This window comes from Schistocerca cancellata, chromosome 2 (genome assembly GCF_023864275.1).
Source record: "Schistocerca cancellata isolate TAMUIC-IGC-003103 chromosome 2, iqSchCanc2.1, whole genome shotgun sequence".
Classification (NCBI taxonomy): Eukaryota; Metazoa; Arthropoda; class Insecta; order Orthoptera; family Acrididae; genus Schistocerca; species Schistocerca cancellata.
The window spans coordinates 1,038,957,011-1,038,971,599 of record NC_064627.1 but is presented as its reverse complement, the minus strand read 5'-3'; the positions used below and the strand labels follow the sequence as shown (position 1 = coordinate 1,038,971,599).

Below are 14,589 nucleotides of genomic sequence, written 5' to 3'. Positions count from 1 at the left end.
ACTCAAGTATAGGTCGAACGAGTGTTTTGTAAGCCACCTCCTTTGTTGATGGACTACATTTTCTAAGGACTCTTCCAATTAATCTCAACCTGGCACCTGCCTTACCAACAATTAATTTTATATGATCGTTCCACTTGAAATCGTTCTTTACGCATACTCCCAGATATTTTACAGAAGTAACTGCTACCAGTGTTTGTTCTGCTATCATATAATCATACAATAAAGGATCCTTCTTTCTATGTATTCGCAATGCATTACATTTGTCTATGTTAAGGGTCAGTTGCCACGCCCTGCACCAAGTGCCTATCCGCTGCAGATCTTCCTGCATTTCGCTGCAATGCTGCAACTTCTAATGCTGCAACTTCTCTGTATACTACAGCATCATCCGCAAAAAGCTGCATGGAACTTCTGACACTATCTACTAGGTCATTCATATACACTCCTGGAAATTGAAATAAGAACACCGTGAATTCATTGTCCCAGGAAGGGGAAACTTTATTGACACATTCCTGGGGTCAGATACATCACATGATCACACTGACAGAACCACAGGCACATAGACACAGGCAACAGAGCATGCACAATGTCGGCACTAGTACAGTGTATATCCACATTTCGCAGCAATGCAGGCTGCTATTCTCCCATGGAGACGATCGTAGAGATGCTGGATGTAGTCCTGTGGAACGGCTTGCCATGCCATTTCCACCTGGCGCCTCAGTTGGACCAGCGTTCGTGCTGGACGTGCAGACCGCGTGAGACGACGCTTCATCCAGTCCCAAACATGCTCAATGGGGGACAGATCCGGAGATCTTGCTGGCCAGGGTAGTTGACTTACACCTTCTAGAGCACGTTGGGTGGCACGGGATACATGCGGACGTGCATTGTCCTGTTGGAACAGCAAGTTCCCTTGCCGGTCTAGGAATGGTAGAACGATGGGTTCGATGATGGTTTGGATGTACCGTGCACTATTCAGTGTCCCCTCGACGATCACCAGTGGTGTACGGCCAGTGTAGGAGATCGCTCCCCACACCATGATGCCGGGTGTTGGCCCTGTGTGCCTCGGTCGTATGCAGTCCTGATTGTGGCGCTCACCTGCACGGCGCCAAACACGCATACGACCATCATTGGCACCAAGGCAGGAGTGACTCTCATCGCTGAAGACGACACGTCTCCATTCGTCCCTCCATTCACGCCTGTCGCGACACCACTGGAGGCGGGCTGCACGATGTTGGGACGTGAGCGGAAGACGGCCTAACGGTGTGCGGGACCGTAGCCCAGCTTCATGGAGACGGTTGCGAATGGTCCTCCCCGATACCCCAGGAGCAACAGTGTCCCTAATTTGCTGGGAAGTGGCGGTGCGGTCCCCTACGGCACTGCGTAGGATCCTACGGTCTTGGCGTGCATCCGTGCGTCGCTGCGGTCCGGTCCCAGGTCGACGGGCACGTGCACCTTCCGCCGACCACTGGCGACAACATCGATGTACTGTGGAGACCTCACGCCCCAAGTGTTGAGCAATTTGGCGGTACGTCCACCCGGCCTCCCACATGCCCACTATACGCCCTCGCTCAAAGTCCGTCAACTGCACATACGGTTCACGTCCACGCAGTCGCGGCATGCTACCAGTGTTAAAGACTGCGATGGAGCTCCGTATGCCACGGCAAACTGGCTGACACTGACGGCGGCGGTGCACAAATGCTGCGCAGCTAGCGCCATTCGACGGCCAACACCGCGGTTCCTGGTGTGTCCGCTGTGCCGTGCGTGTGATCATTGCTTGTACAGCCCTCTCGCAGTGTCCGGAGCAAGTATGGTGGGACTGACACACCGGTGTCAATGTGTTCTTTTTTCCATTTCCAGGAGTGTATATTGTGAAAAGCAATGGTCCCATAACACTCCCCTATGGCACGCCAGAGGTTACTTTAACATCTGTAGACGTCTCTCCATTGAGAACAACATGCTGTGTTCTGTTTGCTGAAAACTCTTCAATCCAGCCACACAGCCGGTCGATATTCCGTAGGCTCTTGCTTTGTTTATCAGGCAACAGTGTGGAACTGTATCGAACGCCTTCCGGAAGTCAAGGAAAATGGCATCTACTGGGAGCCTGTATCTAATATTTTCTGGGTCTCGTGAACAAATAAAGCAAGTTGGGTCTCACATGATCGCTGTTTTCGGAATCCATGTTGATTCCTACAGATTAGATTCTGGGTTTCCAGAAATTACGTGATACAAGAGCAAAAAACATGTTCTAAAATTCTACAACAGATCGATGTCAGAGATATAGGTCTATAGTTTTGCGCATCTGCTCGATGATCCTTCTTGAAATCTGGAACTACCTGTGCTCTTTTCCAATCATTTGGAAACTTCTGTTCCTCTAGAGACTTGCAGTACATGGTTGTTAGAAGGGGGCAAGTTCTTTCGCATACTCTGTGTAGAATTGAATTGGTATCCCGTCAGGGCCAGTGGACTTTCCTCTGTTGAGTGATTTTAGTTGCTTTTCTATTCCTTGGACACTTATTTCGATGTCAGCCATTTTTTCGTTCATGTGAGGATTTAGAGAAGGAACTGCAGTGCAGTCTTCGTCTGTGAAACAGCTTTGGAAAAAGGTGTTTAGTATTTAAGCTTTACGCGTGTCATCTTCTGTTTCAGTGCCATTATCATCCTAGAGTGTCTGTATATGCTGTTTCGATCCACTTACTGATTTAACATAAGACCAGAACTTCCTAGGATTTTCTGTCAAGTCGGTAAATAGAATTTTACTTTTGAATTCACTGAACGCTTCATGCTAGCCCTCCTTACGCTAACTTTGACATTGTTCAGCTTCTGTTTGTCTGAGAGGTTTTGGCTGCATTTAAATTTGCAGTGAAGCTCTCTTTGCTTTCACAGTAGTTTTCTAACTTTGTTGTTGAACCACGGTGGGTTTTACACATCCCTCACAGTTTTACTCGGCACATACCTGTCTAAAATGCATTTTACGATTGCCTTGAACTTTTTCCGTAAACACTGAACATTGTCAGTGTCTGAACAGAAATTTTCATTTTGCTCTGTTAGGTAGTCTGAAATCTGCCTCCTACTACTCCTGCTAAACAGATAAACCTTCCTCCTTTTTTTTATATTCCTATTTACGTCCATATTCAGGGATGCTGCAATGGCCTTATGATCTCTGATTCCCTGTTCTGCACTTAGAGAGTCGAAAAGTTCGGGTCTGTTTGTTATCAGTAGGTTCAAGATGTTATCTCCAAGAGTCAGTTTTCTGTTTAATTGCTCGAGGTAATTTTCGGATATTGCACTCAGTATAATGTCACTCAATGCTCTGTCCCTACCACCCCTCCTAAACATCTCAGTGTCCCAGTCTGTATCTGGTAAATTGAAATCTCCACCTAAGACTATAACATGCTGAGGAAATTAATGTGAAATGTATTCCAGATTTTCTCTCAGTTGTTCTGCCACTAATGCTGCTGAGTCGGGAGGTCGGTAAAAGGAGCCAATTGTTAACATAGCTCAGTTGTTGAGTATAACCTCCACCCATAACAATTCACAGGAACTATTCACTTCTATCTCACTACAGGATAAACTACTACTAACAGCGACAAACACGCCACCACCAGTTGTATGAAATCAGTCCTTTCTAAACACCGTCCGTGCCTTTGTAAAAATTTCGGCAGAATTTATCCCTGGCTTCAGCCAGCTCTCCGTACCTACAATGATTTCAGCTTCAGTGCTTTCTATTAGCACTTGAAGTTCCGGTACTTTACCAACCCAGCTTCGACAGTTTACAATTGCAATACCGATTGCTGCTTGGTCCCCGCATGTCCTGACTTTGCCCCGCACCGTTGGAGGCTGTTGCCCTTGCTGTACTTGCCCGAGGCCATCTAACCTAAAAAAACGCCTAGTCCAAGCCACACAACCCCTGCTACCCATATAGCCGCCTGCTGTGTGTAGTGGACTCCTGACCTATCCAGCGGAACCTGAAAACCCACCACCCTATGGCGCAAGTCGAGTAATCTTCAGCCCACACGGTCGCAGAACTGTCTCAGCCTCTGATTCAGACCCTCCACTCGGCTCTGTACCAAAGGTCCGCAGTCAGTCCCGTTGATGATGCTGCAGATGGTGAGCTCTGCTTTCATCCCGCTAGCAAGACTGGCAGTCTGCACCAAATCAGATAGCCGCCAGAAGCCAGAGAGGATTTCCTCCGATCCATAGCGACACACATCATTGGTGCCGACATGAGCGACCACCTGCAGATGGGTGCACCCTGTACCCTTCATGGCATCCGGAAGGACCCTTTCCACTTCTGGACTGACTTCCCCCGGTATGCACACGGAGTGCACATCGGGTTTTTTTTCCCCTCTCTTGCTGCCATATCCCTAAGGGGCCCATTACGCGCCTGATGTTGGAGCTCCCAACTACAGTAAGCCCACCCTCTGCAACCTCCCAGATCTTGCAGACTGAGGGGCAACCTCTGGAACAAGACAAGCAGCCATGTCCGGCCGAAGATCAGTATCAGCCGGAGACATAGCCTGACACTGGTTCGTCAGACAAACTGGAGAGGCCTTCCATTCAGCCCTCCGGAATGTCTTTCGCCCCCTGCCATTCTTCGAGATGACCTCCCACTATACCACGGGTGAGGGGTGAGCCTCAGTGTGTGCAGTATCCCGGGCAGCCACAGCCGTAGTCCGATCGGGGGATGCGTGGGACAAGCTGGCCGTTCCCGACAAACCCCCGTCCAAACACCCACAGTGATGCCCATTGGCAACAGCCTCAAGCTGTGTGACCGAAGCCAACACTGCCTGAAGCTGGCAGTGAAGTGATGCCAACTCAGCCCGCATCCGAACACAGCAGTTGCAGTCCTTATCCATTCTAAATACTGTTGTGCAAAGAATGTCTGAACTAATCTACGGAGAGCACAAACAATTCGACACAAAATTTAAATGATTATTAAAATACAAGAATGCCTAGTAATTGCAGTAATGCTGCTACTTGCGCACTGCTGACACACTGCTCGGCGGCAGAAGGCTAACTGTACTGTCAGTAACGTACAATGACTATTTGAAAGAAATAAACAAATGACAGACGACTATGCGACTTTACACGTCAAAGATATTAAAATGCAAATCTGCCCCTGCTAAATACGAAACTACAGAATGATTTGACGGATTTAACTAAACAAGTGCACTAAGAACACTCAAACAAATTTTCAACTTGACTACTACACTTATATGAATGCTAAATAAGCCACTTGTTGCTACTTGCGCACTGCTGACACACTGCTCGGCGGCAGAAGGCTAACTGAATGCCAGGTTTTTAATTCTTTTGTAACACAGCTACAAGCAAGCAGATAAAAACTCAATAAGTGAATTGTAAAACAAAGCTGGAGCAAAATTTGTATTGCTACTTTCAGTATCCCATAGTGTCAGAGCGAAAACCTTATGGTACTGCAAAATTCATAATGCCACTTTTGTTTTCTGCTGACATATTTTTCATTGTTGTGAATAGATAACTTTATCTATGAACTGCCACATTTTCATTATACTTGAGTATGATACAGGACATGATGTAAATACAGAGCTCCTCGAAGTCGGAAGTTGGTAATATCCTACTAATTCGTGTTAAAATAGGCACAATTGTCTTACAGACACTTAATGTTTTATTAAAATAGACTGCCGTCGTAATGTTTCTATAGTAAATTGAGTTTAATTTGTATTAGTACAGTGAATATTTTAATTGAGTTTTCCATTAGTTTATTGAATACAACAGTAATCATCAGAAAGTAATTAATCAGCAACAGTATATTTTTTCACAATGTCTAAAACAATTTGACAATGCTAAAGTAGTTTACAAATTCTACGCCTGTAGAAACCTACTGGTTGTAATGATGTCATTAAACCCGTGTAGTTTGAAGAGCATTTTCATCTAGAAATGAGTTGCCTTGGCAGTTGATCGATTGGGAGCAGGAAAGGTAAAATTTTATGAGTATGCGATCAGAGGAACAAATGCCTGAGAGATGACTTCCCTATCACTCTCCTGGATAGTTTTGTTTCTCAAATCAACAGAGTGCGTTATCATGCAGTAGCACATGTGATGTAGTTTTCTCGGTTGATTTTCTTGCACTGCAACCGAAAGGTGTCTCAATTGTTGGCATCGTATTCCAGCAATGATGGACACATCCTTGGGGAGCAATTCGTAGTGTAAAACACACTTTTGGAGCTGTTAGATAGAAAATATTATGTTCACATTACTCTTTACTCGAGTTTAGGTCTTTTGGTAGGACTCAGCCCTTCATTTCTTCATAGGAAATTATCGATAAAGGCATCATAACTCGTCACCGACAACAGTATTGCATAGGAATGCTCAATGAGTGACCTGATGACGTTAAAGCAAAACTGTAATAATAATCACTCTGTTGATTTTTGTTGTTTTGAATTAGAGCTTGCAGTACTGCTACATCAGACTTCTGAACCTTGCCTGTTGAATGCAAATGTCGCATGATACTTAAAGGGTAATCCATCTCTTATATTAGTAGTAGAGACTTCCTTAATGTGGAAAATCATTAATGACGGAACGGTCTTTGTTAAAACGAGAACATCTTTTCTTGGCATATTTTTCCCAAAAGCACTCACGCTACACATAGTTCAAATCTTTCGAGCTGCCTCCTCTGCATTTACCCCTCTATTATACCAAAAGTAACTATTGCATTGCAGATGTTACACCTTTCTTCACTTGCGACCCAATTTTACAATGCTTAACCGTAGTTCATGATTTTCAAGTATGTAATCTCCAATCTTTAACTGCAAGATGATAACTAGAACTTCAAGTTCAAAACTGACAGCTGATACACACGCTGACAGCATTGCGCCGCTTTCACTTGGGCGGCGCCCGATTTCAGGCAGCAGGTGGCGTCTGGCCGGTGGCCTGTAGCTGTTGCAGTATGAGGAAATGCTCAAATGTAAGCTGTTCTGATCGCAACACAGCCACGAGCTGTCCTGCGGAATTGTTTCTGGAAGTCTTTGTTATTACTGGTGAGTAGAATGTGAAGCACATTATGTTAGGTGTTCTGTTGGACTCGTAACTTTAGACGAGGGCTGAAATGTGGCTAAAAAAAATAAGAGATACAGTCAGATGTGAACACGCGACTAGAAGTTTAGAATGCACGACGATTACCACTAGACCACGGGCTTACACAACACAACAACATCTCAGAAGTAGCCAACACTTCCTCCTAACACTTCTACATCTTACTGTATTGCCAGATTGTGCAGATGGCTGGACTTAGCATTGTCAGGGGCAGTCGGTTTTATTGGCCACCTTAAGTGAACGACTCGGACTTAGTCTCTGGCGGCCGGCCGGTGGTCAGTTTTTATGTCTAAGAGTGTACATTTTATGTTCTCCCAAGCAAAAACCTCATTCACATTTATTTATATGGTCTTTCTACACACATCAAAAAAGTTTTGCATCACCCCAGTCCCCAGAATTCCTGAAGATAGACGTTGACTATGGATATTCTATCACAGACACAGTCCCTTTGACTGTACAGAGATGTCACTAAACCTGCCCGAAGACGTAAAGAACCACGCATGTGCAGTGCCTATTAGATGGAGGCGGTCTGACAGCCGATCAGTTCCAGTCATTCCATCAGGAAGGAGGTACACAGCTCTTGTTGTCTGTAGTTCAACCATGCCTAGACGGTCAGTACTGTGGTTCGATTGCATTTACACTGTTACTTTGTGCCAGGAAGGGCTCTCAATAGGGGAAGTGTCCAGGCGTCCCAGAGTGAACCAAAGCGATGTTGTTCGGACATGGAGGAGATACCAAGAGACTGGAACTGTTGATGACATGCCTCGCTCAGGCCGCCCAAGGGCTACTACTGCAGTGGATGACAGCTACCTACAGATTATGGCTCATAGGAACACTGACAGCAATGCCACCATGTTGAATAATGCTTTTCGTGCAGCCACAGGATGTCGTGCTACAACAAACTGTGTGCAAGAGACTGCATGATAAACAACTTCACTACTTCCAGAATGAGATTTTCACTCTGCAGCAGAGTGTGTGCTGACATGAAACTTCCTGGCAGATTAAAACTGTGTGCCCGACCGAGACTCGAACTCGGGACCTTTGCCTTTCGCGGGCAAGTGCTCTACCATCTGAGCTACTGAAGCACGACTCACGCCCGGTACTCACAGCTTTACTTCTGCCAGTATCTCGTCTCCTACCTTCCAAACTTTACAGAAGCTCTCCTGCAAGTTTCACAGTCAGTCAGCAGATCATTTCAAAAGACACTAACAAGGTGGTTGCACAGTGTTCCACTTCACTTACTGTTACAGCTAGCCAGGATACAGTTTTTTGTAGTCATGGAGTGACTGCTTGACCAGAGCTGACTAGGCCTCAGTTCATCAGTGGAGAAGTTCACAACTGCCACTTCTTCAAATGGGAGACATTGTCTGATATTTATGATTTAACACCAGGTATTGACAAAATGCACTGCACCTGTTGGGAGATCACACAGGGAATGTTAAGCACAACCTTCTAATCTTCTTAATCCAATTTGAGACATAGAATATTTCTATACCTTGTGATAAGTAGCTATCTTAGGCCCATTCCTCAAATCTGGTGACTGGTTTGTGAGTCACACTAGTTGTGATGATGGAGTCATGTTCAGAAGGAGTAGGCTTCAGAATTAGTCCATCCTACTTATGTGTTTCATAAGGACATTAACAGTTGCTTCCTCCCATTATTTTTCAACTGCCTTGGTGCTCCATTTCTAATATATTCATTCCACACACACAAACACACACACACACACACACACACACACAGAGAGAGAGAGAGAGAGAGAGAGAGAGAGAGAGAGAGAGAGAGAGAGAGAAAGAAAAGTGGCCTTCTATATACATCCATACAAGCACTAATTTCTCTTATTTTATCTCTGTGGTACTTATGCGAAATGTACATTGACAGCAGCGGAATCATTCTGCAGCCAGCCTCAAATGCCAGTTCTCTAAATTTTTTTCAATAGTGCTTCATGAAAATTACATCGTCTTTCCTCCAGGAATTCCAATTTGAGTTCAGGAAGCATCTCTGTAATACTTGTGTGCTGACTGAACCTACCAATAACAAATCTAGCAGCACACCTTTGAATTACTTTGGTGTCTTCCTTTAATCTGACCCGGTGGGCATCCCATACACTCGAGCAGCACTCAGGAATGGGCCACACTGGTGTTCTGTGTGCTTTCTTCTTTATAGATGATCTACACTTTACTAAAATTCTCTCAATAAACCAGAGTCAACCATTCACCTTCCCTATTACTGTTCTTACATGCTTGTTCCATTTTATATTGCTCAACAAAGTTATACCCAGAAATTTAATCTACACAACTGTATCAAGCAGAACACTACTAATACTATATCAAATCTGGGAAATAAATTAGCTTAAAAGTACAAATACTGAAAGTAATATCAGGTGGGTCAAAACTCCAAGTACAAATAATTACTTAATGAATTTCCAGAGAAAATGAACTGGTTTCTGGGAATAGTGAAATTAAGCCTATCCAGTGAGCTAGGTCTTTTCATGAATGAGCAGTTATTAACTCACAACATTTTCACTATCACATGGCATGGGAATAACTCCAGTTACGGATTTATCTTTAAGAAAAATGTTTAATGGAAAACTGTGTCTTTGGGATTAGCAGCACTCAAATAATTTAGTGAACTAGGAATGTTGTTGCAGCACTGCTTAGATAGGACTTTTGACATTTCAAGTGAATGAGGTACATCTGCTATAGTGTAATAATTGAAAGAGGAGTAGAATGATAGCAAATAGAGTAATTCCATCTTGAAAAGATCCAGAGCACACTCTTTGCCTATTAATCTTTCTGGTAAGCTGGTAACTGCCAGTTCCCAGTTTCCTCCTCTCCCTCCTGCTAATGAAGTCACACCAAAAACTGTTATGAACTCCCCCCCCCCTCTCTCTCTCTCTCTCTCTCTCTCTCTCTCTCTCGCTGCTGTTCAAAAGCAAGGTGGTGTAATGTTTTGGGTCTTAAAGTGTGAAAGTTTTGCTTTTCTGTGTATAAAATTAGCTGCAAGCAGTCCAGCGAACTTAGAGATGACATGATGTATGCTGAGAAAAACAGCAACAGAAAAAGCACAGAAAATATGCTGCAGACAGTGACACCAAGTCCTGAAAACATGCTATAAAGTACAATAAATAAGATTTAAAGAACCCATTGATGATGGCGATATTTGTTGCTGAAACTAGTTTGGGGTATAAATAAGTAAATAAATGACAAAAAGTGTTTTGCATCAAGGCAGACTCACAATTCCTATATTGTTGTTTTTATATGAATGTTGATTGGAACACACTGTTAGTTAGATAGGATGATTTGTTTGCAAATGGTATGCTCTTGATTTCATCTGAGATTTGAGTCTTCCAACCATTCTTAGGGGAGCAACAATGTAATGTGAAGTCCAAAGCGCTGTGAAACTATCTACATTGCACACACAAAAAGTTTCCTCAAAGGGGAAAGTCACACTGTGTGTTAAGGAAAAACTAGAACTGGAGACAAACTCAAAACTTACGAGTTTGTTATCTGAAACCGGGATTCTGTAAGCAGATATCACTGATACATAAATCAAGGCTAGTAACAAAACATAACAAAGTTTAACACACACACCTGTTGTTATCAGTACAATCACACTAACATATTTGCTACTGATGGTCACTATGTATGAAACTTTTAGTTCCTAAGCTGTAGAATTTACTAATGATGCTTGGAATGACATGCTGAAATTTAAAACATACGAATATGTTACTTTTTTCCAGGTAACTCCCCTTCATTCTTTAATTCTGTACTTACCTCACTTCTTCATAGTTCACACCACTTGCTCTGCCCCAGACAATGACAAGTCTAAAGTAAGACAGCTGGATAGTTAGAAAGTAATGTGTTAGTCAGTTAATTCCTGTAACTGAAACATGGAAGTACTACTGCTGTATCTTTCATGAGAGTGAGCAGATGTTCTTCCTGTACATCAGATATTGGTAATATTCATGTCATACATTTTTTTGTTTTAGTATTCCTTTGGCAGCAGGCCTCTTCAATCGTGATGTGTACCTTGAAGGCATCAAGCGACGTGCTGCTGCATTGGATAGAAGCCAAGGAACCTCGGCTATTTGTAGTATGCAATGAGGAATATGTTTATAAGGCATATGATGATATTTACAAAATCTGAATCATCAGTTTTATTTTTACTTCTTTTTATCTATTTTTGAACTGTGAATTTTGTCTGTTTTTACTTTTTTTTGTAATGAGAACTGAATGTGAACTTGATTCCCAGAACTACATAACATGCTGAATGATCGCTGAGTGACCTTCAGTATTATTAGGATCTAAATCTACAACTTTTGTAATCTGTTTGGATAAAACTTGTTAAAAACAGGTTCTGTGTCGCAGTATTATGACAAAACAGTTAGTTCATTCTAGTCATGTGACTATAGAAGTTTTCTATATTGCGAAATTATGTAACAACTTTCTAGTCTTTACAGTGTATACAGTAAGTTTTGAACTATTTTTACTAAAATACACATTTATGTGCTAGTTGGTACACTAGTAAGGAACAAAGCAATACGTTTCTTGATTTGTGTCTGAGGATGTTCATGAGCTTTAGACTACAACTGTATTAATTTGTTGCAATGCATGCTGCTTTCTAATTGTCTTTTATTTTTAGCTATGTAAATGAATGCACCTAATGTAAAACAACTCTGCATATCACTCATATTTTAACTGAAATTTAAGTGAGAGCATATTGCAAAGATATGATTTTGTTATAAAGAAGAAGCGCACTAATTAATTCTGATTATTGTAAAATAGAGCAACATTTCATGTTTCAAGTCTCAGAACTTGGGGCCATTTGCAAGGAGTTGTTATGCTTGAGGGCAGCAACCATTACATACAGTACATTTACTGGACATTTTGCAGCTGTCTCCTTGTTATACGAAAGATGGTTTTTTGCTCCCATGGCTTTGTGTTCACCACAAGGGTCATTAATTTACTTGGATTTAATCTTTATTTTTTAAAGGATTTTTTCTGCTTTGAGACATAGTATCAGTGTGCTCATAGTTAATGTGTTGTAAAAGTAACAATTTTATGTTTACCAGTATTTTATCTCACTAAGTTTACCAAAGAGAGGAGGAATCTGTTACGTTTGCCAGGAAGAACTGCATATAGTTTAGGTTACAGTACAGGTAATCCAAAATTGGAAGTTCTGTCTTCTGCAGTTATGAGACAGAAAAAAATGTTTTAAAATTAGATAAAAGACAAACTAGAAGTAAAGTTTTGGATTGCATTACTAAAGAATCAGATTCTTAAGAATTTTATGTAATTTTGGAGATAAGGGAAGCAGTATTCAGATAAATGTAATCAAGATCAAAAACAGCTTAGTAAAGAGAATTATAGTAAGAAAAATGATTAATGCAACATTAACAGGATAAAAGTAACTCAGAAGTTGGACAGAAAGAGAAGGAGAAATGAGAAACACAAACTGTAAAGATGAGTGTAAAAACAATAAGCAAGGTAAAAATGAATAAGATTCAATATAAATAGAAGATATACTGTATTTCTGGGGATGGGGGAGTGGGTGTAAGGTAGGATCAGAGAAGCTAAAAATGAAATATCAAACCAGAAAAGAGACACGAACTGGTTGCCAGACAGAATGTGAAGGAATAAGGGAGTAACACAGTTGGACATTACTATAGGTTGAAACTGCAAGAGGAAGCAGAAGGAAAATAAGATATAACTGAATACTACTAAATCTTGAAGTGGTGACAGTCAATTCAAAGAGTGGAGGTGATAGAATAGAGACACAAGGATTTGTGTTGTGAAATATGCTTCGCAGGATGATGCCAGGGTGTTGTTTCTTACTGCAACCATAGAAACATAGGGAAGCTCTTTGGAATCAGTCTTGTATAGCTGTGTTGATGGATATTACTCCTGTGAGATGTACTTGTCTCACACTATTGGGCTGGCTTTACTATTGTATTGTACTTGCCCATTTTATCTTGTCTTTCTCATTGATCCCCCCCCCTCCCCCCTTTACCCATCCCTCACTTCAGGCTATCCTACATTCCATCTCTGGGGTCTCTCTTTCCGAACTCATTCCCGATTCTTCTGTTGTCATTCACTTCTTTTAATTTTTTTCACTTTTTCATATATACATTTTTTGCATATGTTTATTCTTATCTTATCATGATTCATGATTAGTCACATTAACATGTTAGTTGTTCTGCACCTTTATACATCATTTCTCTTATCTCAGTCTGTCGGTGTCATAATTGGTAAAAAGTAATTTTTGTTTTTGAAAAAACTGAAATTTACTTTCAGCCTATTTATGCTGTTCTACTACATACTTTAATTTTGATGTGTTTGTTTATTTTATTAACCTGTGATGTAGGTTGAAACATTTTTTCTGTGTCACTTTTAAATTAAGCTGTACTTTGTTTTAAGACACATTGGTCATGTAATGTGGAATTACATAATGACATTTAATTTGTTTTATTTTCCATCCTCTGTCATTCCTTATTTCTGTACCACTTAAAGGATAATTGAGCTGGAAAGCTGTAGAAAGCATCCACTATATTGTGAATGTACTAATCATTTTTAGAAGAAAATTTGCAATGCAAGTGATGACCTGGCTTTTCATTATTATGTATTTGCTCATATTTTGTGTACTGACATTTTCTGTACAAGAAAATATCTTAATAACCATCTATTGTGTGATGAAAACCATGCTTTTCTGTATCTCCTCTGTGTTGCTTATCATTCCTCTTTCAGTGACTGTTCTGTCTTGTGCTAGTCATTTCCTGTTAGCAATTTAGTTCCCAAACTTATATAACACAAAACATTCCATTTTGTACCTGGTTTCCTGCTCATATGCAACATAGTGTGAGCTGATTTTCCTAAGAGACTAATTTCTTGTATTTTTGACTAGCAAATGTGTATTCTCGTACAAAGTTTTGAACCATGCACACACTTTTTATTTTTATAGCAGTTGGTCATTGTGATTGTGTTTGGTAGTTACATATAGTCAGAATGACAGTTTTAATGTTCCTATTTGTTATCCTATCTAAAATAATTACCTCTATGACTGACATATATGCTACATTTATTGGTTGTGAAAACTGTTGACAAATTCTGTGCAACATCCAACTTGCGTGAGATGGTAGGAAAGAAAAACTAATAGTAGTCTGTATTAAAATTCTTTCTATGAGCTCATCAGATGTCTTTTAGAACAAATGTAGCATGATAATTAAGCTCTCCAAATTCTCATTAGTTGTGCATTCTTCTAAAAATATATTTCATGCATTGCTCATATTTAAAAATAACATCACATTGTTGATTCCTTGCAATTTTCTTCCTAATTTTTTATAAGTTGGAGCCTATCAGATTATTTATCTTGCACATATCGATACGGGTTTTCTTTTTTATGTACTTAACAAAAGCAATAATAATTAAGAAATATTTTGTTTGTGTTATGTTAGTTGCAGAAGTTTCATTTAATGTCATTGTGAGTTTGTGAATGTTCAACATTTGTTGATTTCATTACTCA

General features: G+C 41.1%; 1 protein-coding gene across 1 annotated transcript in view; it reads left to right on the top strand.

The window, feature by feature from the left end:
• Positions 1–11,174, top strand: part of LOC126163013 (inositol polyphosphate 5-phosphatase E) — an 84,715-nt gene extending 73,541 nt beyond the window's left edge. The window contains exon 7 of the mRNA XM_049919877.1: positions 11,060–11,174. Coding sequence (XP_049775834.1) covers positions 11,060–11,174 — 115 coding nt within the window. The remainder of the gene's footprint in view (positions 1–11,059) is intronic.
• Positions 11,175–14,589: the final 3,415 nt, after the last annotated feature.